Raw genomic sequence first — 22,381 nt, 5'->3', positions numbered from 1 at the left:
ACACAGTGCATACAGTACAGAAGCTGTGATTTGTAGGGATTTAAAAGACTGCTTAATCTTTGTTTGTATCTGGGTTTTTTTAAATGTAGAAATGTGTCTCCTAAAAGGAAAAAAAACATTTCCGAAACCATTTTTAGGAAAGTATATATTTGCTCAAGCGGACAAGATCTAACTAGAAAGTTGTTTGATAGCACTATTTGCAGGGGAAAGAAAGAGCTACAGCGCAATGCATACTTGCCAACCTTGAGACCTCCGATTCCGGGAGGTGGGGGGAAGGGTGGGGCGTGGTCGGAGGTGTGGTTGGGAGCGGGGGCGTGGTTAAGAGGGGAGGAGTATATTTACAGCTAGAATTCACCAACTCGAGTATTTCATAAATATTTCATATATATGTATGAAATACTTGACTTTCAGTGAATTCTAGCTATGTATGTATGTATGTGTGTATATATATATATATATATATATATATATATATATATATATATATATATATATATATATATATATATATATATATATATATATATATATATTTATTTTATTATACATATAAATAAAAGAAATACTTGAATTTCAGTGTTCCGGTGGCTATCCAGTAGATGGCAGTATTGTCCTGTGTAAGAGTGTCACAACATTGCTGTTTACGGCAGACAAACTGCTTTACGGTAGACGAAAACGTGACTGCTGTTGTTGTGTGTTCTTACCGCGCTGGGAGGACGTTAATGAAACTGCCTAACAATAAACCCACATAAGAAACCAAGAACTCGCCCTCCATCATTCTACAGTTATAACATGATTGGGCAGGCACGCTGTTTATATCGTGGGAAAGCGGACGTGAAAACAGACTGTCGCCGCTGTCCCCACTCAGGTCTGCATGGAGCTGGAGGGGGCGTGGCCTCCAGCTCCGGCTGAATTCCGAGAGTTTATCGGGAGAAAATTTCTTCCGGGAGGTTATCGGGAGAGGCACTGAATTCCGGGAGTCTCCCGGTAAAAACAGGAGGGTTGGCAAGTATGGCGCAATGTCTCACAAGTCGTTTCACTCAATAACTTATTAATACAGTACAGTTAAATACAATTTCGAATACTTTGTAATAGGGATGGGAATTGTTAAGATTTTTCCGGTTCTTAATCCACTTTCGATTCTGCTTAACGATTTGGTTCCCTAACAGTTCTCTCATCAATTCTTACTTGGGGAAAAAAAGAGAACAAAAGGTGGATTAGCATCAATGTTGTTTAGTTTAGAGGTAACATGACCCTACAAAGCCAACAGCGAGATTTTCAGAGGCACATAGTGCATAGAAAATAAAATACTTCTGAAAATAAATATATGAAATCAATATTCTTCCGTAGAGTTTAACAAAATAAATATATATGCGAAAATTATGCAAGAATGTAACATTTAGTAACATTTTCAAAACTTTTAATAATCTTTCGTCATCTCCCGAGAAAGTATACTGGTGAAACTCAAACTATTAGAATGGTTTGTTTAGATTTAAGAGGTGAAATTATCATCATTATCATTGTACATAACATGCAACTCAAGATATTTCACACCATTTGTTGATATCATTTTGATGATGATGGCCAACAGCTTATGAAAACCTTAAATTGAAAATTTTAGAAAATGTGGAGTCTACAAAAACTGTGCTGATCACTTTGCATGAGTTAATATTACAAATTAGTTTCACATTTGAAGTTGAATTGCTGACATTATCTGACTTTTACACGATGTTCTAATTTTAGTTACACCTGTATAATGGAAAAGTGAGTAAAAATGTAGTTGCAGGACATGCAACTTTTCTCTGACCACAATTGAACATTCACCTCTTGAAAATCAGGAGCACTGTGGCAAATTGGTTCAAGCTTTTGACCACAAACTTAGCCACTGCTCGCCTATCTTGTGTGTACTCTTCCCTGCCGCGGTGAAAGTAGAAGCCTGAGCCGGGTGGTAGGCGTGAACTGGAGCTAGTAATTACTCCCTGCCTCGGAGCCAGTCAGAATCTGTCTCTCGTCTTGCTCATCTAATTGAGGAGGCATTCATTTTAATTGAACAAATAATAGCATTAACATGAGAGGCGGTGTTAATTAGTACCTGTTGTATTCACGGCAGATGACATGCTCGCATTACTGCTGCTGGTATGAGATTGGCTCAGTTAAAAATGTGACTTTCATTTATAGTTATTGCATGCTGTATGTACAAATGTTTCAGCATAATGCTCGTATGTCCTCCTCTTGTTGAAATAGCAATCTTGCAATTATTTCAAGTAGCTCTGTTGCTATCTTTTCTTGTAAAATGTAATTTTAGAGCGTTAATGACGTCATTCCTATCCGTGGTATTGTTAAGGGAATCATTTAACACTAGAAGTCCCAGCATTTTTCTGTCTACCTAGAAGACCCAGAGAGGGGTCATTTGGCCCGACGCTTTTCCCGAATACACTAATCACTCATTTTGTTATGGTAATGAGGCTGTTAGGGGCAGTTTGTCTAGGTAGACAGAAAAATTATACATGTGGGAAATGCCGAAAGGAGCAATGGCAGTGCCAGGATTGTGAGTGACTGCTCAAATGTATGTCAGTCACGTTTACATGGACATGGTTTTTCATTCTTTGTAAATATGCTTTTTTCTTTGTAAATTTTTTTTTTTAAACTATTTTTGGCACACAAAAATAACAATTGCTTCTGCAACAACCCTCCACACCAAAACTGGGAAAACAGTTGCTTTTTCATTCTTTGTAAATATGTTTTGTTTTGTATTTTTTTTAACAATAAATGTCAGAGTGTTGATCCCTTCATTCTGTTGATCCTTGCAAAAACACACACAACCTACCTCAGAACTAAAGCTTGAGCTGTAAGGTCCCCTCCCCCACACAGGCTCAAGTGGCCCCCTGCCGTGTGCCACTAACAGCCACATTTTCATAACAAAAGGAGTGTCCACAGGGGGGACTAGGGGTCAAATGACCCTCTTGTGTGTTTTCTAGGTAAAAATGTCAATTGACCCTTCTCTGGGACTTCGCGTGTTAAAATATTGGCAAGCAATTCCAAGGAATTGATACACTGAACAAGAACCGTTTTTTTCAATTCCTATCCCTACTGTGTTATGCCTGTAATTGTTTCTTAATATTTAAAAGTGAATTTAAAATGCATTTGATAACTGTGAGAGGTATTTACAAGGTCAAGAGTATCAAAAACAGGCAATTGGCTGGGGGTCTTAAACATAACTCTCTTGACTTTGCAGTAGTTAGTGTACAGCATGTAAAGCAATTTAGAGTTTAGGGTTGTCTTAGAACAGGGGGTGTCAAACTCATTTTCGCTCAGGGGTCGCATGTAGGAAAATCTATTCCTACGTGGGCCGGACGGGAAAAATCATGGCATAATAACTTAAAAATACAACTATTACAACTTCAGATTGTTGACTTTGTTTTACTTTGGCCCAAAATAGAACAAGCACATTCTGAAAATGTAAATATCACACGTAATCCTCTTGACAAAACACTTCAAGTTAGTTGAAAATTCTCAGGAAAAAATTGGTGCAGTTTCAAAAACACAATGAAGTTAGACGTAATCTCAGTGTATCTACAAAGCAATTCAACTTTAAGTCACAGCCAATCGAGGATTGAACAAAAACAAAATAAAGCAAAAATAAAAACGCTTCTATGTAACAACTACCTCATTTGTCATTTCCACTGTTCAATTTCTTCAATTTGCAAAGAAGACAATAATTTTCACAGAACTATATCAATGTGCAGTGTCTTATGCAGCATTTTAAGTCTTTATTTTACTCCTGTTTGTTTTACGTTGGGTTGAGGGGGAAGAGTCGCAGCCCCGCTTTACCGTGTACATCTTGCTTGGTATACTTGCTCGGTATAACCCATTTTCCTTGCATATTAGAAATGCTATTGCGACACCCAGTGGACACATTTAGAACAGCAGTTTCTTTAGTTTAAAAATGCAGCTCAATTTTACACTTGGCAAACACATCTCGCGGGCCGGATTGAACCTGTACGCGGGCCCGGGCCGCATGTTTGACATCCCTGTCTTAGAACATTCGACAATTCGATTCTTCAGAGAAGTCTGATTCAACTATTAACCTCTATTTAACTCTCCTCCTTGGCAGTTGGGCAAGAGGATGCAGCAGATGTTATATTGTAGCATCCCAACAGAGTCTGCCGCGCTTTTTAAACTTTATTGCCGACCTCAACACACCAATAGCAGTCCTGGGGCAGTACTTATCAAGCTTCTTAGAGTGCCATTTTACACTTAAGTCCTGAGAATTTGCGAAATGTAGTCCTACTCTCAAACTTAAGAATAAAAGCTTTTTATCAACGTTCTTAAGTCTAAGAATCACTCCTACTCTCCACGATATTTAAGAGACCTTCAGAGGTGTCTCAAGTGGTTAGGAGTTGCCAGCAGGGGATGGCACTGAGGCGAGAGAGACGTGCGCGAACATTCAGAGAGCGGAACGATGTCCTGGATTTGTTTGATGACGAGCAGCTGATCAAACGGTATCGTTTAGACAGAGCGGGTACTATTTTTGTCACAGATTTAATACTTTTCGATTCCATGTTGATTTCTGCATGTGGCTGCAGTGGGCTAGTATATATAGAGCCACCCACACCAGTTTCAAATTAGTTGCCTAATTAATGAATTGGAAAGAAAATGTTATGACAGTAGCGTATGTGTGTGGCCGTGAGGTGAGTGACGTCAGTGAGTGTGTGGGCGAGAGAAGAGAGGGAGCGGTAGCGTGAGTGCCGGCGGGGACTAGTTTGTTTTGTATTATTTTGTAGTTTATTGTCAAAATATACACTCCCATTGTCCACTTAAATATTTCCAAGATATTTATTTATTCTTAGACAATGGATTCCCTTCCGTGATTGGTCATTTCTATGGACACAGAAATTACGTCACCTAAAATTCCATTTACGGCACATAGTAATGTCGTAATTCAGCTCTGAGTGTGACACTTAAGATTCAGTCCTACACTTCGCTGAAAGTGTGAGTAAGACGCTTGATAACTAACTTTTAAGTGCAGCTTTCAGCGAAGAATTTATTTACTCTTAAGTCAACTCTTAGCAGACTTCTTAGGAGTAATTCTGAGAAGCTTGATAAGTACGGCCGCTGAGCTCTAACATTTTACATAAACTCGCACATACGCTTCTCTTTGCTAGAAAGGCACCAAAACTGTCATTGTTTTTTCCCCCCCAGATAAAGCAGTACTGAGTAGTGTTACAAACGCAACGTAATGCAAATGTTCCTAGTTAATAGGGATGCTTCGATCAGGGATTTATGCTGCCAATTCTGATACCGGTCATCCGTTATTGAGATGGTGAACTTTCCGACGAAGTAAAGAGCCAAAACACACCTCTTGGATGACAACTGACAAAAAAGGGCTACAAAAGAAGGTATGAACAGCCTCTGACTCTCACCGCCAATGTGCTCTCTCCAACGTTGGATGCAATAAGACCGTCAATGGTTCCGTATTCAGCATCCCGAGAGGTGAGTCTCTCCATCTGGTTGTGATGGATGCGTCTGAACACCAGGATGGCGATAGCCGAGAGGACAACAAGGACAAGTATGGGCGCCACGATGACAACAGCCAGCATGGTCACACTGTAGTTGGAGAGCTCGTCGGCTGTAAGGGGGAACAAGTACATGACAAGATATGTTGTTGTTTGAGTTTATTTCAAACATGCATACAGTTACAATATGATAAACATTTCCATTTTCTCATTACAACATGATCAAAAAGGGGTAGGAAGAAGTAAAAGCTTATTAAATCCTACCTGGTTCCACTAACACATTTGTTCACTTCCTGTTCTCAATTTGTAACACAATTTAGATTAAAAAATACAACGGTTCTGATAAATAAATAGTTAGGTAAGTTACGATTCACATAATGAGATGACAAAGATTATTTGATGTTTTTTTTCTTCTGTATTACGGATCCCACTGGGTCTAAAATTAATGACTATATATTTTATTTTCAACAAGGTTAAAAATGTTTATCAGGATTGTTCTTCTTTGTATTTGGTAAAAACTTTGGGTTCAAACTGTTTTTTTAAACTGGATCATATTAGTACGAGTAGTATGAGCTCGGAAATCACTCATTTTGCAGAATAACATGCATGTTCAGGATGATATACTGTATGCAAGAAAGAAAAGTGCTTTTTGTGCTCCCACATGTGAAAGGTCCACTATATACACGGGTCTGCAGCATTCTTTCTGGGGAAAACCACTAAAGGGTTAGGGGTGCTGGCAGAACACAGCTACTCATAATAATAATAATAATAATAATGGATTAGATTTTATATCGCGCTTTTCTATTATTAGATACTCAAAGCGCTCACAGAGAAGTGGGAACCCATCATTCATTCACACCTGGTGGTGGTAAGCTACATTTGTAGCGACAGCTGCCCTGGGGTAGACTGACGGAAGCGAGGCTGCCAGTTTGCGCCTACGGCCCCTCCGACCACCACCTATCATTCATTCATCATTCATTCACCAGTGTGAGCGGCACCGGGGGCAAGGGTTAAGTGTCTTGCCCAAGGACACAACGGCAGCGATTTGGATGTCAAGAGGCAGGAAGCGAACCTGCAACCCTCAGGTTTCTGGCACGGCCGCTCTACCCACTACGCCATACCGCCCCTACTCACACAACTGATCTCCACAGTAAGGAGAACTGACCACCATTCACTTTCCAAACGTTAAACGGGAAAGGCCACTCAGCTCTGCCTTCCTGACAGACGAAGATGCCATTCCCCCAACTTGCATAATCAAACCCTCACCAAAAATACACACACACAACCAAGCCTAAAAAAATGCTAACTTGAATACATAAATCACGGCCTTAAAATGATCAGACAACTAATGAATTAACAGAATACGACAGAGCTAATTTAATGCACCGTAGGAAGAAAACAGCAGGACACAACTGCCCTGCGTATAGTTGTCTGGCTCGCCCACAATCCCAGGTGGTTTCAACCCTTCAAGCTAATGTCAGACAGCTCTGACAGCATCTGAGAGGAGTAGACCATGACTAAATAATATTCAAGAACCCCTTGAGTTGCTCACAGTGTGCTTCATTTCTGTTCTAGACTGTGACGACAGTGAGACCCTGCAGAGAGATGTGGCATAAGGAATTTATGCCAACTTGATTCACACACACATTACTACAACATTATACTGGATTTATTTACATATGAACAACATCATAGCCCATTTCCAGCATGTACACCATTTTCTGTTACAAAGGGTGCCCAAAAAACAGTGAAATGGAGGCGTCAAATGCACTTTAAGTAAAACAATTTGAAAAACTGAACAAACATTTCAGACAAAATAAGCATCATGGCCTTCTTTTAACCTATTCATCACATGTTTTACAATGATGAATTTCTTTTTAGACGTGTTTAACATGAATTATGCTGAAAAAAAGAGATGTCGCCAAAATGAGCATTGCCATTAAAGTTAAGACAAAACAAAATGTGTTTTACCTCTTAATATTAACAATGTTGTTACACTATGTCGGGGGTTAGCAACACGCGGCTCTTTGGCGCCGCCCTAGTGGCTCCCTGTACCTCTTTCAGAGATGTGTGAAAATTGAAAAAGATGAAGAAAAAAATATATTTTTTGTTTAAATATATTTTCTGCAGGAGAACAAACATGACACAAACGTTCCTAATTGACAGAAATCCCACTGTTTATATTATACATGCTTCACCGATGAGAGTATTTGGCAAGCATCGTTTTCTCCTACTACCTAATTACAGCGATCCGTGAACTCGTTGTAGTTTGTTTACATGTACAACTTTCTCCGATGCTGCCACAGAAAGACGTGTTTTATGCCATTCTTTCTTTGTCTCATTTTGTCTACCAAATGTTTTATGCTGTGCGTGAATGCACAAAGGTGAGCTTTGTTGATTTTATTGATTTGCTGGAGTGCTCATCAGGCATATTTGGTCAATCCATGATTGCAAGCTAATCAATGCTAACATGCTATTTAGGCTGGCTGTATGTACATATTGTATCATTATGCCTCGTTTGTAGGTACGTTTGTATATATGAGCTCATTTAATTGCCTTAATGTCCTCTGTGTATTTAATTTATATTTGCATGTCTCATGACACATTATCTGTATGTAATATTGGCTGCATTTCTCATAGTTGTTTGTGTGCCATGTTGTTCCAGACCACAGAAAACGTTACCCAGCTTGTAAAGATTATATTAAATCTATTACAATAAGTCAGCCTGCAGTTTCCTTTAACTTGGACACACACATCTATACCTTTACCCGTTCTGACCCAGTCATTTCCAGAAGTTATCTCATGTGAGAAGCCTCCATTTTACTAATGTTTTCCAATGTTGCAAAAATGTTTAGAATAAAAATTAAAATGCAACATTTCTGTCAACCAAGATTTGTGTCAGCCTTTGATAGTAGGCTTATATAGCTAATATAGACACTTACATCACGTGTTTCCTTCATTATAACACTTAACACTTTTAATTTTTTGCGGCTCCAGACAGATTTTTTTTATTTATTTTTGGTCCAATATGGCTCTTTCAACATTTTGGGTTGCCGACCCCTGCACAATGTTGACAGTTAAAAGGGACAAAATGTTACCTAAAATGTACAAGTATTAAAAAAGGTTTTGTGATGCTCAGTTTGACCACAAAATGTATTGTTGGATGATTGAAACCATTTAGACGTCAACCAGCCTTTTAGAACAAATGGTGTGCTACTGTGGAGGTGCACTTTTTGGCACTGTTCCGTTGGGTCACCAACTACATGATACCCAATGGGTAGAGCAAGACTCGGTTGACTATTGACCGTGAATCAACCCTTCCGTACTAAACAGGGAAAAAAATGAAAAGAAAGAAAAAGAAACATGATCAGGACTTCAAAACAGTCGAGACAAAGAGCGCAGAGGAGACAAAGTGCACAAGAAACACAGTGGAGGCATGATGGGAAGTATTGTACCTCACCTTTGACAGGAAGCTGCACTGTGCTGTTCAGGTTACAAAGGTGCCCGAAGCAGCATTCCACAATCTGGTCTCTGGAAGGTGGGGTCTTGCAGGTCATCGTGCTCTGCTCATAGACATTAAAACAACCTTTCTGGTACATCAGGGAGCCCCCGTTGACTGTTAGAGATGAGAAACACTGGCTTCCCATGCAGCGATTCCCGGTGGCACACGAGCTGCCCTCACACACACACTCGTGCTTCTCTTTGACAATGGGCTTCACTTCTTCTGCTAAAAAAAAAAATATTTAAAAAACGTTATTGCTACATGAACAATCTTAATGTTCACGACATCTGCACAAGCTCGTAAAATAAAAACAAAGGAGCTTGACTAAATTATGATCGACGTTGTCAGAATAACATAACATAAGGTGTCAGCATGATGCAGGGCTGTTTGACACAGCTTTTGTATTGTAAATGCAGTGTACAAAGGCACCTTTCTCCGGAGCTTGCACGGTGACGTTCATGTTACACAGATGGCCCTGGCAGCACTTGACAACGTAGGCCGATGAGGGCGACGTGGCGCAGGTGGCTCGGCCCACGTCGTCGTCCCTCAGGCAGCCCTTCTGTTGGACGGCTGTACCATCGATCACCTTCAGAGAGGAAAAGCAATGCTGGCCGACGCATCGCTGACCGGGTTCGCACGGGGTGCCCCTGCACACGCAATCCTGCTCTTGGAGGACTGGTCTGCCCGCAGACACTGCTACATCTGATGAAGAGAAGCGGAGATAAGCAGAGAACCATTAGAGCAATAGCATTACTATCCCATTATAGTAACTGGCATTCAATTAGACGTGACAAGGGAGAAAAGCTTTTTGCAGGCCAATATTACAACGGATACTTCTATATCTAAAACCAGACCTGAATGTGTTTTCTCAACAAATTTCAGACATTTCAATTTGTGGCGCCCGTCATGGGTTGTGCTCAAAATTATAAGGAAGAAGTGAAAGCATACATGTAATAAATATATGCCAAAAGTGTTAGAATCAAAAGACAAATGATCAAATTAAGGCCAAATAGTTGCTTGGTCTCACCCGTGCCCTCACAAAGACAAGTTTTTCAAACAATCAAGTTTCCTTAAGGCAAGGATGTTCAAGTGAATTGTTTTGTGAGCCATATTTCCACAAAAGTAAGGACTGGGGGGCCAGACTACTCCCTTCACTTTTAGTCTTATTTTGTTTATTCCAGAGAACCTACAGTGAACATGTGATTTTGGTCTATTTGTTTTGTCAGAGTTACAGGAGCACTCTGCTATTTTTTAAGGACTTTCGACAAAAAAGCTAGTCAAGATCATCTCTACGATCACACTCTATTGTTTTTTAAGAATCTGCTGCAAATATGTTAGTCTCTCCTAATATTTTTAACAGAACTGACGGTCCACCGGTTGAAAAGCCCAAATGATGAAAAAGAAAGGAACTACAGTGGAACTGTGAGGAACAGTAATAGTATAACTAAATACGTTGAAGATATGACTACTGACTTCATTTGAAGTAAACTAAGGCTGCAGCTAACGATTATTTTTCTATCGATTAATCTATAGATTATTTTTTCGATTAATCGGTTAATCTATAGATAATTTTTTTCGATTAATCTATAGATTATTTTTCCTTTTACCGATTATTTTTTTATTCAAAATGAAGATGAAAAAATAAATGTAGGCCCGTTTTTTCAAAAGGCATGGCTTTTATTTACAAAAAAAAGAAGTATGGCCACTCAGTCAACATTGACAACAACATGACTAAATATTCTGTAACAATGTAAACATTTAAAACTTTTAACCTTTAACAAAATTAAAAGTAGCTTATTTGCTTTTTAATGTGCAAATATAAAAGTCAACATCCAGTGCAAATCTTAATATTCTGCAATAGTATAAGCATTTCAAAAGTAAAAGTATTGCTTATTTTGCTTTAAAATGTGCAAAAATAAAGATAAACATCCAATACAAAAAAGTGTAAAACGAAATATTCTGTAACAACAGTGTAAACATTTCAACAAAAAGTGAAAGTATTGCTTATTTGCTAAAATGTGCAAAAATAAAGATAAACATCCAATACAAAAAAGTGCCAATCTAAATATTCTGGAGCACTGTAAACATTAAGTATTGCTTTTAAAATGTGCAAAATAAACATCCAGTCCAACACAGTACACAATAACCAATTCTACTCATTCCAGTGCAGACCTGGGCATTGTACGGCCCACGGGCCGCATCCGGCCCTTTGCGCATCCCTGTCCGGCCCGCGTGAGGCCAATCATAAATTACAAAATAAATTTCAAAAAGTATCTATGTCGAGTGTGCAATACAACGGTGCTGCTTTTGTTTTGAAAAGCGTTATTTGTATTACTTCCGTGTGGACGTATGTGCGTGTGCGATTGTGAGTGAATTGAACGGCGCAATTACAAATGACAAAATAAAGTTTAAAAAACATCTATGTCGTGCGCGCAATACAACTGTGCTGCTTTTATTTTGAAATGTGTTATTTATGCCGTATGTCCGGGGGGAACCTGTGAGTGAAGGTGCATAGAGACAAGTGATGAGACGCTAAAAAATGAAAAGTTGATGAGGAATGGCGTGTTTCCAACAAGTATTTCTTTACATAAATTAATGATAAAGCCGTGTGCTTAATGTGTGGTACACAGGTTGCTGTGTTTAAATATCATTTTAATCGCCACTACATGAAGAAACACGAGGGAAAATACCGGAATGTGTCTGATGAAGTGCGCGCAAGGGAGGCTGATGCGTTGATGGTAAAACTGCAAACCCAACAAGGACTTTGTGCCATATTTCACACCCCCAGAGATGCAGCCGTCAGGACAAGTTTCGTCATTTCTCACAAAAGCGCCAGAAAAAGTAAGGCGTTTTCTGACGGACAGTTTATTAAGGAGTGCTTATTGGACTTTGTTGCGCTGATAATGCCCGGAGACATGGAATGTTTTTCGCTAACTTTGGATGAGAGCTCGGATGCAGTCAATTAAAGAGACAACCACAGGTAATGACTTGTTCACAGAGGTAAATGCGTGTTGGGACAAGCTGGCAGGTGTGACAATCCAATCCACTTTATTTATATAGCACATTTAAACAACAAAATGTTTCCAAAGTGCTGCACAACACCATTAAAAACAATATTCAAATATTATCCTTAGCTCCACCAACGACTGAATAAAAAGAAAAAACAATTACATATAAAACCAATATAAAAAAACTATATAAAATAAATATGATTAAAAACTATTTTTAACAACAGATAGTTGTCCAAATCTGATGGGGAAAAATGTTGGATAATGCAGGATAAAGTGACCATCAAAAGCAATCTGCTTTTGTATAAAGTTAAGTTAGGTTAAATTAAATTATTATTATTATTCTTGATTATTATTATTATTATGATCATTATTTATCTTACGGTATATCAAAAATAATATTGAGCAAAATTTAATTGAAATATTGTCGTGTGGCCCTCCAGCAGTGCCCGGGTTGCTTATGCGGCCCCCGGTGAAATTTAATTGCCCACCCCTGTTCCAGTGAGTGACTAACAGTTGTAATGAAGAAAGGCTAGCATGTCTACATGCTCTGGTTCTTTTCTTGTTTACAATATTCCCAGCAGCTGAAAATAGGCGCTCAGAAGGGGTCGATGTGGCTGGAACTGAGAGGTAATTAGCCTTCACCTCAAGCCAGGACTGCGAGTGAGCTGAGCTGCAGTTGAAGTTTCTAGAAGGTCAACGGGCTCATAGTGATGTTACTAGTAGTTGACTGGGAGGTGTTTATTATCATTTGGGGAGAGTCCGCTGCCTGATGCTCACCTGCTAAACACCTATCTGCTCGACGCTGAAGCGCTGACTATATGCGCTCTGAATACGCACTCCTGATTGGCTGGTAACGCTCTGAATACGCACTGCTGATTGGCTGATAATGCTTCGTGTGTACCAATCAGATGGTTGTGTGGGTGGGACAATGCTGCGTGCTGAGACAGAGGCAGAAGCTGCGAAGCAGCTTGTTAAGACTTTAGCAGCTAAAGTTAGCTTTAGCTTAGAAACTCGTTCGGTACACCCCCGTACCGAACCGAAAGCCCCGTACCGAAACGGTTCAATACAAAACACGTACCGTTACACCCCTAGCAGATACAAATGACACATTCGTGTTTTTGTGTAATGATGACAACGTATGCTCACGCGGACGATTGACTAGTTGATGGTTTTCTTTTCAAATGTTCGTTCATAGCCATTGTGCTGCTATGATAGGCCATTTACGCTCGACACAGTGTGCATACAACAACATTATTAGGCTGTGTATTGAAATACTTCCACACTTTTGACGACTTTTGGCGTGATTTTTCCCCCTCGCTCGCACCGCTCGCATCGTCTGCTTTGATCGTCTGCTTTGCGCTTCGCCATGACGGTAGCGTGACGTAAATATGCGACGCGTCGACGCACAAAAACGGCGTCGACCTATTTACGTAACCGATGACGTCGACTACGTCGACGCGTCGTTTCAGCCTTAAAGTAAACAAGCTACTGCCACACCGTAGTTTCATAAATTCATTCATTTTCTACCGCTTGTCCCTTTTAGGGTTGCAGGGGGTGCTGGAGCCTATCTCAGCCGCATTTGGGCGGTAGGCGGGGTACACCCTGGACAAGTTGCCACCTTATTGCAGGGCCAACAGATAGACAACATTCACATCATATGAAAAAAAATGTAAATGCCAAAAAAAAGAAGCTTAAAGGGGGTGCCATGAGGAATGCCTCAGTTATGCAAATCACAATGCTGGACCCCAGTGTTGTATGTTTGCTAGCAAGGTTAAAATGTCAATGCAAGGATTTGCCAATGTGTTTACAGTGGTCCAAGTACCTCTATACAACAGGCGCACTCCAGCCTTTTTAAGAATTTTTTGTACAAATGTTTGTCTCCCAAGTTTTGAACTGAACTCATGGCTGGTATGGTGTCATTCCCGGGCCGGATTTGGCCCCCGGGACATCAGTTGAATAGCACTGCCTTGATGTATGCACCGAATATAGCCCTGGTTCTTAAAATGTAAACCCAATCAATGGAGTTTATTAACAGTGCCACCATATGGTGTGTTTTTCAGAAAATGCATGTTTTGCCAAGTTTTCACCCTTTTGTGTGCAGCGGTTCATGAGTAAAAGAGTTACGCCATAGTGTCCCGATTTTTTCACATTACTGTAGCTCACCTTTAACCACAGGCTGCAGAGACACGTTCATGTTGCACAAATCTCCAAAGCAGCACTCCACCACAAGCTCGGTAGTTGGTGAAATCCCACACTTGAGTGACCCTTCTTGATTACCTACAATGCAGCCCTTCTGACGCACCCAAGTCCCGTTTAGTAAGGAGAAGGATGTGAAGCACTGCAGGCCAAAACACCGGTCGCCATTGCTGCACGATGACCCGTCACACAAGCATTCTGAGCTTCCCGGATCACTTTCATCTATATGGAAAACAGACATTTTGCATTGTTTATCAGAGGCTTTTAACTATGCATCTACAGCAAAACACAATTTACACTGCATTCTGAATGTTTGGACCACCGCAGTTGTCAAAAAAAAACAACAACCCGCGAGACAGCAGATTAGACAGACTGAGAAGGGAGTGGAGAGAAAGAGACGTTGTTGAATAATCAGTCTGTGCATGTAAGACGCTAGAGGGGCACAGGGACAGACACAGAGCCTGAGACTGTGTGTGTGTGTGTGTGTGTGTGTGTGTGTGTGTGTGTGTGTGTGTGTGTGTGTGTGTGTGTGTGTGTGTGTTTACACAAAACCAAGCAGCTATAGTTAGCCAAAGAGCTACATTAAAGAAGATAATGTATTTTAATCCTGGTAGAAGAACCCCTCCCTTCTTGGCTTAACAGACGGTCTGTCTAAAATCTGATGTGAAAAGCTGCATTTTTGCAGTGCAGGACTGGAGGGGAAGCCCTTACCTTTCAAGCAAGCGCAGGCAGGGACCAAAGCGATCAAAATCAAAAGAAACATCTGGCCAGCTGTCATAATGAACCTGGATGGGAAGGAAATACAAAGAAATACTTTAATGGATGTCTAAAATATACTACTTTATAATGGCGCATATGAAGATTTTGACAACAAAAATATAAGAACAGTAGTAGTACGAGACTAGTTTTTGACCAATCATAGAGCAATTTTGCAGAGGGACACCCTTTATTGTTTTCAGCAGAGGAGTCAAAACCAAGTTTAAAAAATGCTCCAGTGAAGTGGGACTTGTGCCATTCCTGTTGTCTTGGCAACAAGGCATGAGTGGCAAGCAATGGGGAGACTGGCGCTCTCTTATTGGCTGCCTGGGTCCGTGCATGAGTGTGTGTTGGAGGGACAGGCTGCTTGCCACTGAGGGGAGAGGAGCAGACAGACGTGAGAGGAGAAGGAGGCGGAGGAGAGCACTGTGGGGAGAATTAGCGTGGGTGCCCAAATAGTGTCCTCTTTGGAGGGCTGCAGACTGCCTAATCCTTCAATATTTAATGCGGCTGTAGTAACGTCCACAAACAGCCAACATTTGTTTGTTTGTCTTCCCTTTACACTTTTAAGATAAACATGACATGGATTTTTTGTCGAGACATCATAGCCTGGGGCGCGCTGTGGTTATGCCCTTCTAAGCACCAGGGCCGTTAGCTGGAAGAATGTGCGCACCACCAGACACCTTGAACTCCACCCGCCCCAAGCCTTTGTGCCCATCTTCCAGACATAAATGATTAAGCACGTAATGTTAGCATTGGCTTACCAGCTGCGTCTGTGTGGGCCACTCGCACAGACCACATGCTGCTCCTTTAATCGGAACACAAAACACAGATAATCTGTCTGCTCCCCAGTTGGACCAGGGGACGTGGAGCACAATAGGCAGGAGGTGCAAAAGGAGGCATAGCCAGGGGGTAACCGGGGGACAGTAGGTCAGAGGAGGGGGCAAGGAATGGGGTCAGGGTTGGCCGCTGGGGAGGGAAGTGGGACAAAAGAGGTGTCAGTGCCCATGGGGAAGTGGGACACCTTCCTGGCAGAGGCGTGACACAGGGACAAGCAGGTTTCTAGAAATGCATTGATTACGCAAGTCGAACCCAGCTTTGCGAATTGGAAAATATTTTTCTGTTTTTCATAACTCTGCGAAACAATAAGGGGATTGTTTTGCGTTGCATCACTAAGACTGAACATTAATTAATGGGGCATTGGAAAAATCTGAGAAAGTTGAGCTACATCCACACAGACCTCCTCCAAGCAGCATTTTGTTTTTGCTTTGTATGATTCTATGGCACCGAGTTCAGAACATTCAGAAAAGATTGTACCATACCTTTATTTGAAAAATAATTGATCATGATTGTGTCCGTCTATGTTTAGTTCAGCTGCTTTACACTAACTGGCAACACATGGACAGGGCATACCAATGTGACTCACTCACAACTGACAGATCCATAACTCACCTCAGTTAGTGAACTAAGTAGAGCCTAATGGCCTCAATTAGTACACATAAATAATTTGTTAGTTTTTTGTTTACATTTACAGCTGAAAAAACCTTAATGGGGCGTTGAAAATGAGCCCGTTTATTTCTATCTTCTGCATAAACTTCAAGACCAGTGGTCTAACACAGGCTTATGGAGGTACTATTTAAAATGGCTTATATTTATTCTATTTATCTTTGAATGAGTGCCAAAAATAGGTACTACACACATGGGGCCCGGCTATCTGGTTACCTATTACCTACCATTGAGTGAGCAAGTTGATATTTTAAAGCTCCCCAGGGGATTCACAAAGGTTCTGTCACAGAAGGATCAGGATCAGAGAACTACTCCATGATGTTGTGTGTGTGTGTGTGTGTGTGTGTGTGTGTGTGTGTGTGTGTGTGTGTGTGTGTGTGTGTGTGTGTGTGTGTGTGTGTGTGTTCTTGTATTTCTACCCTTCTTGACACATCAACAAGGAAAAGTACCTTCCATATGGTAAACAAGTTAGGATCAAAATCATGGTCCCAATACGGAAAACCATTGCATCTAATAGAGAGCCAAATTACTACAGTCCGTGAACATTGCTCCAAAGTCCGTTTTTTTTGTTGATTTAATATGCATACAAAAGTAAACATTGACAGCTGCAAAGGCAGCAATATATGATAAAACAAGATGGCAGCTAAAGAAGGACTTCCCTATTCATCCCCGAAAAAACCCGCCAGGTGAACTGATGATTTTACGACTTCTGGTGCTGACGTAAGACAACCCGCGTCCCATATATGACCATAGGATGAACAAATACACTACGGTACTAAGACTATGGTGGCCAGTAACAGTTAGCTTCTACACCTGGGTTGCCCAAAGTGCGGCACAGGGGCCATCTGTGGTCCGTGACTCGTTTGCCATCGGCCTTAAGCACATTACAAAAAACAGAAAATATAGATCTCATTTGCACCCTTGGTGGTGAAATCTTTCAAAATTAGGGTGGTCCTAAAAAGGAGGGATTTTTCCAATTTACTGTGTGTCGGTTTTAAAAGTGTTCCCCCCCAACATATTAAATAACAAGTGTGTGTAAAAAATTTGAAGTGTTCCCCCTCTGGCCAACATAGATAATAACATTTGGCCAACATATATAATAACAAGTGTGTGTAAGAAATTGAAATGCACCATTTTTGGCAAAAATGTATTTAAAATAATGTTTTAAAATATGTATATAGAGATGTACTGTAATAACTTGAAGTAAATAATGAAGATTAAAAAACAATTCCAAAAAACCCCCCAAAAAACCAAAACGCTTACCTTTTTTATATTTGCATAGTATGTATATATTATTAATGTTGTAAATACAAATATTTATATATCTAGAAAGGGTGGTCCTAAATAGGAAGGCATTTTTCGGAGGTCTCAAGAAGGTAAATACAATAATGTGTGTGTGTGTGTGTGTGTGTGTGTGTGTGTGTGTGTGTGTGTGTGTGTGTGTGTGTGTGTGTGCGCGCGCGCGTCATAGCCGTCTATCCTGGTGTATCGAGTTTTCTGGAAGGGCTCTGTAGCATGTGTGTTCACAGAAGAGACATGACGCCATGGGTGTGCTCTCATTTCCCCTCACTATCGTTCTCACTTGGCATGTTCTCTTATATCTCCTCTGTTGCTTTTTCCTCCAGTGAATGCATAACTGAAAACCTGCAGCGGTACTGAGTGGTAACTGAAAACGGTTTTCCCTGTTTACTGCTTTTGAAGAAGACGCATCAGAGATTAGCCAAATGTTATTTCAGATAAACACTGTGACTATACAGACAAACATCAACATAACAGAAAGGGAAAACAGAAGAAACAAGAATAGCATTTGGAGAGCGCAGATCTCTACCAGGTCCAATTTTCCTAATATTAAAAAAGTCCTGAAGCCAGACTGTGATCTGGGTCACCCCCAAAAAGTAATCACTTGTTCCTTATTCCATTTTTGATATTTTCTGGAAGTGAAATCAAAACATGCCCATAGCTTTTTAGCTAATTTTAGCAAAATGAAAGAATCAGTGTGAACCCTTTTGTCAGCCATCCATTCTGCTTGTCTCTGTGGGTGGAGGCTTAGGCTATGTCTACACTAAGCCGGATAACCCCTTAAACAAACAATTATTTAGCCTAAGCCCCGTTTCAGCCACACTAAACCATCGTTTAAGGTAACCCTCCTTGGATAATTTTTTACACGGGTAAGTGTGCCGTGGATTTCTTGAATCTCTGGCTCTTAGCTTTGTATGGACTCATTGATCGCTTACAAACTGAGTTTGGAGAGGAAGTGACGCCAGAAAGACCACGCCCCAAACAGGAAGTGACGTCAGAAAGAACGCGCCACAGCCAGCTTCATAAAAAGCGGTTTCGTAACTCGGAGCTAACCACTGGAAAGATGGAGGCGAGTCATCCAGACATGCCCGTGTTTCTCATTCTTCTACATGTACAGACGCTTGTGGAAATCACACATTAATACCTTAAGAGAAAGTGATTGCCGCTATTTGGGATACAACACTTCTCAGATGGCAAGAGAACTTTCCAATGTCCAGGTCAGCTGTGATTCTACTTACCAAAAAACTTTGTCCATTTGTCGAAGGAGAGTCAACGAGAATGCGGGCTCCCGTGGATGTGATAAAAAAGGTAGCGTGTGCTTTGTATTACCTGGCCGTCGAGGGAAGACTACGGAAAACATTGAATGCATTTGGACTGGCAAAATCAGACTGTATCAGTTATTGTCTGCCACGTATGTCGCAGACTCAACGTCTAGGTCCAGAGTATATAAAGTCACAAAAAACGAATGGCCAATGAAGGTGAAGGCAAAAGAGTGAGGAATGTCCTGACCAGATATCTAGATCCCTAGATTGATTGTTGTAAAATGTTCTTTATCACATTGTTTACGTGTCTGATAAAGATTTAATTAATTTATGATGGCTCAGGTGTGATTCACTACAATAGGGCCCCACAGCACACTGGATTACTGGATTGCAGTTCATTGAAATACCACAACACTGGATATTGTTCAGATAAGTTACATTTAAGAACTTGCACACAAAGCAACACTGGAGGTGACTATGACGTTCGCATTTTCCGCGCATGCCTACTAGGGCGCGTTGTGCCGGCGGACGGAGGGTGGAGGGGGTCTTAAACGACCATAGTGTGTGTGTGGACAGGGATAAGGTTAGGTGAGATTTACCCTGGATAACCTTAGCCGGCTTAGTGTAGAAGGGGCCTTAGCTGCTAGCGCACATATGCATAAGTTGAGGCTCATAACATGAACATAAGGCAATATAGCAGAAATTATTCTGATCAGTAATGAGTTGCTCCTTATCCCATTTCAGACATTGGCTGAAGGTTTGATGAAAATCCGCCCTTAACTTCATGAGCTATAGCAGAATGAAAGAAAAGGAGTGAAAAAACTCTTGTCTCCACCATTTTTGTCTCTGCAGGGCTGCTAGAGTATACACACACGCACAGACACACACCGAAGTTGAAGCTCGTAACATCAATGTATGGTAATGTAGTATAAATTATACATTCAACTGAACTAACTCTGATGATCACATAAATATAACAGAGTAAAATATAATAGATTAAGGCTTAGGGTTGCGCGATATAGACAATATACGATATAAATTATATACATTTGGCCGACAATAAAGCTTTTAACACTACCGCCTTATTGTGATAATGCATATTAACAACACATTCCAACAGTGTCTCGCAAATTTGACAGCAACAAACAAACGAAGGCATCTTCAAGCCCATGTAGCATTCTCGCTAGTGGCTAATGCCCCAACCAAAGTGTGAATCTTCTAAATCACTAATCCTCGCCTCCATGGCGGCAAATAACCCATGTTTCTTACAAGTTGCTAAACCTGCTACTACGCTACACACCTGAGGAATATACAAAAAAGCACAGAAAACTGCAAATCTAGACCTCTTGAATGTACACAAGTGTGGGCGGATGGAGACAAATATTGACATTAATGATACCAAGTATAGTATCGCTTAATGGCCGGTACTAATGGATGATTTTTTATTGTTACAAAATATTTTTGGTCACCTTGGTTATTGTTTACAAATTTAGGAAAATAAGCTAATTGTAGTTTTTGCTTTTGTTTAATTATGTTGCGCTAATATCAATCAATCAATCAATCAATCAATGTTTATTTATATAGCCCTAAATCAAAAGTGTCTCGAAGGGCTGTACAAGCCACAACGACATCCTCGGTACAGATATACATTTTGTATGTAATAAAAGGTACTAACTTGCATATTAAAATGTTAATTGTTCCACCGCCATCCTGTGTTTATAATTGTCATCAAAAATGTAATCATTCAATGATCTTAAAAATGTCAAGAATCAGTAAAAGCATGGGTAAGGCCAATACTGCCCTTGTGATTACTTGGAACTGGATCAATACCTAAATGTGTACAGTAGTATTGTCCAACAATGGATAGTAGCCAAATAAAAGAAAAAAAAGTGTTTAGTACATTTTGACAGAAGTACAGATAGATCTGCGTTACAGCAAAAAGTACTAATAGTAAATTAACAAATAGATTAATAATAGTTTTAAGAAATTAATACAACTGGAAATTACACAATATGTTACTACATACAGTCGATCACAGCTCAATTTCTGTTTCATCTGACCACAGAACTTTCCTCCAGAAGGTCTTATCTTTGTCCATGCGATGTCAGATGAAACAAAAATTGAGCTGTTTGGCCACAATACCCAGCAATATGTTTGGAGGAGAAAAGGTGAGGCCTTTAATCCCAGGAACACCAGACCTACCGTAAAGCATGGTGGTAGTAGTATAATGCTCTGGGCCTGCTTTGCTGCCAATGGAACTGGTGCTTTACAGAGAGTAAATGGGAAAATGAAAAAGGAGGATTACCTCCAAATTCTTCAGGACAACCTAAAATCATCAGCCCGGAGGTTGGGTCTTGGGCGCAGTTGGGTGTTCCAACAGGACAATGACCCCAAACATACGTCAGAAGTGGTAAAGGAATGGCTAAATCAGGCTAGAATTAAGGCTTTAGAACTTAAACGTGTGTACAATGCTGAAGAAACAAGTCCATGTCAGAAAACCAACAAATTTAGCTAAACTGCACCAATTTTGTCAAGAGGAGTGGTCAAAAATTCAACCAGATCCTTGTGGATGGCTACCAAAAGCACCTTATTGCAGTGAAACTTGCCAAATATTAACATTGCTGTATGTATACTTTTGACCCAACAGATTTGGTCACATTTTCTGTAGACCTATAATAAATTCATAAAAGAAGCAAACTTCATGAATGTTTTTTGTGACAAACAAGTATGTGCTCCAATCACTCTATCACAAAAAAATATGAGTTGTAGAAATGATTGGAAACTCAAGACAGCCATGACATTATGTTCTTTACAAGTGTATGTCAAATTTTGACCACGACTATACATCAGTAGCAAAACTAAACCAACTCATTTTGAAATAGTTATTTTATCATTTATATGCCAAATGATATATTGTGATATATATCAATATCACAAAAGGCTGCAGTATATTTTGAAAAATAGATTTTAGGCCATTAGCCGATCTCTACAAAGGATATTCCAATGTGTCTGTTGTCTGGAGAACTTAGGAGACATACAGTCCTATTGTCCCAGACATAATCTTGGGACACACTTTTTTACAGCAAGGGAATGCGTTTCCAAACTTTGTACCGGTAGTGTACAGTCAACTCAAAACATTTAGGTCGTCACTCAAACAGCCCAAAATTGTACTACACCGAAAACAGGATATGTAAGGTATGGTTGACTTCTGTTGAGCGTTGATCTGAAATCAACATTTCAACTTAAGAACGCCTCATTTCATTGCCAGACCCCTTTTCTGTGATCCCACTTCAAAGAGTACCGAGATAACCACTGCTTCAAAGAGCTTAAGTG

The 22,381-nt window shown here is 40.3% G+C and overlaps 1 protein-coding gene across 3 annotated transcripts in view; it reads right to left on the bottom strand.

The window, feature by feature from the left end:
* Positions 1–22,381, bottom strand: part of LOC133664934 (activin receptor type-1-like) — a 72,128-nt gene that overhangs the window by 12,019 nt on the left and 37,728 nt on the right. The window contains exons 2-6 of one of the 3 annotated variants that reach the window (XM_062069976.1): positions 14,937–15,010; positions 14,193–14,447; positions 9,448–9,720; positions 8,977–9,240; positions 5,424–5,629 (exon numbers count right to left, since the gene is read on the bottom strand). In XM_062069976.1, coding sequence (XP_061925960.1) covers positions 5,424–5,629; positions 8,977–9,240; positions 9,448–9,720; positions 14,193–14,447; positions 14,937–15,003 — 1,065 coding nt within the window. In that variant the 5' untranslated portion in view covers positions 15,004–15,010. Of the gene's footprint in view, positions 1–5,423; positions 5,630–8,976; positions 9,244–9,447; positions 9,721–14,192; positions 14,448–14,936; positions 15,011–22,381 lie in introns of all 3 variants that reach the window. The other 2 variants (XM_062069977.1, XM_062069975.1) reach the window with 2 other exon arrangements.

Source organism: Entelurus aequoreus, linkage group LG14 (genome assembly GCF_033978785.1).
Source record: "Entelurus aequoreus isolate RoL-2023_Sb linkage group LG14, RoL_Eaeq_v1.1, whole genome shotgun sequence".
Taxonomy (NCBI): domain Eukaryota; kingdom Metazoa; phylum Chordata; class Actinopteri; order Syngnathiformes; family Syngnathidae; genus Entelurus; species Entelurus aequoreus.
The sequence above is the reverse complement of the archived record's forward strand: the minus strand, read 5'-3'. Positions and strand labels throughout refer to the sequence as shown.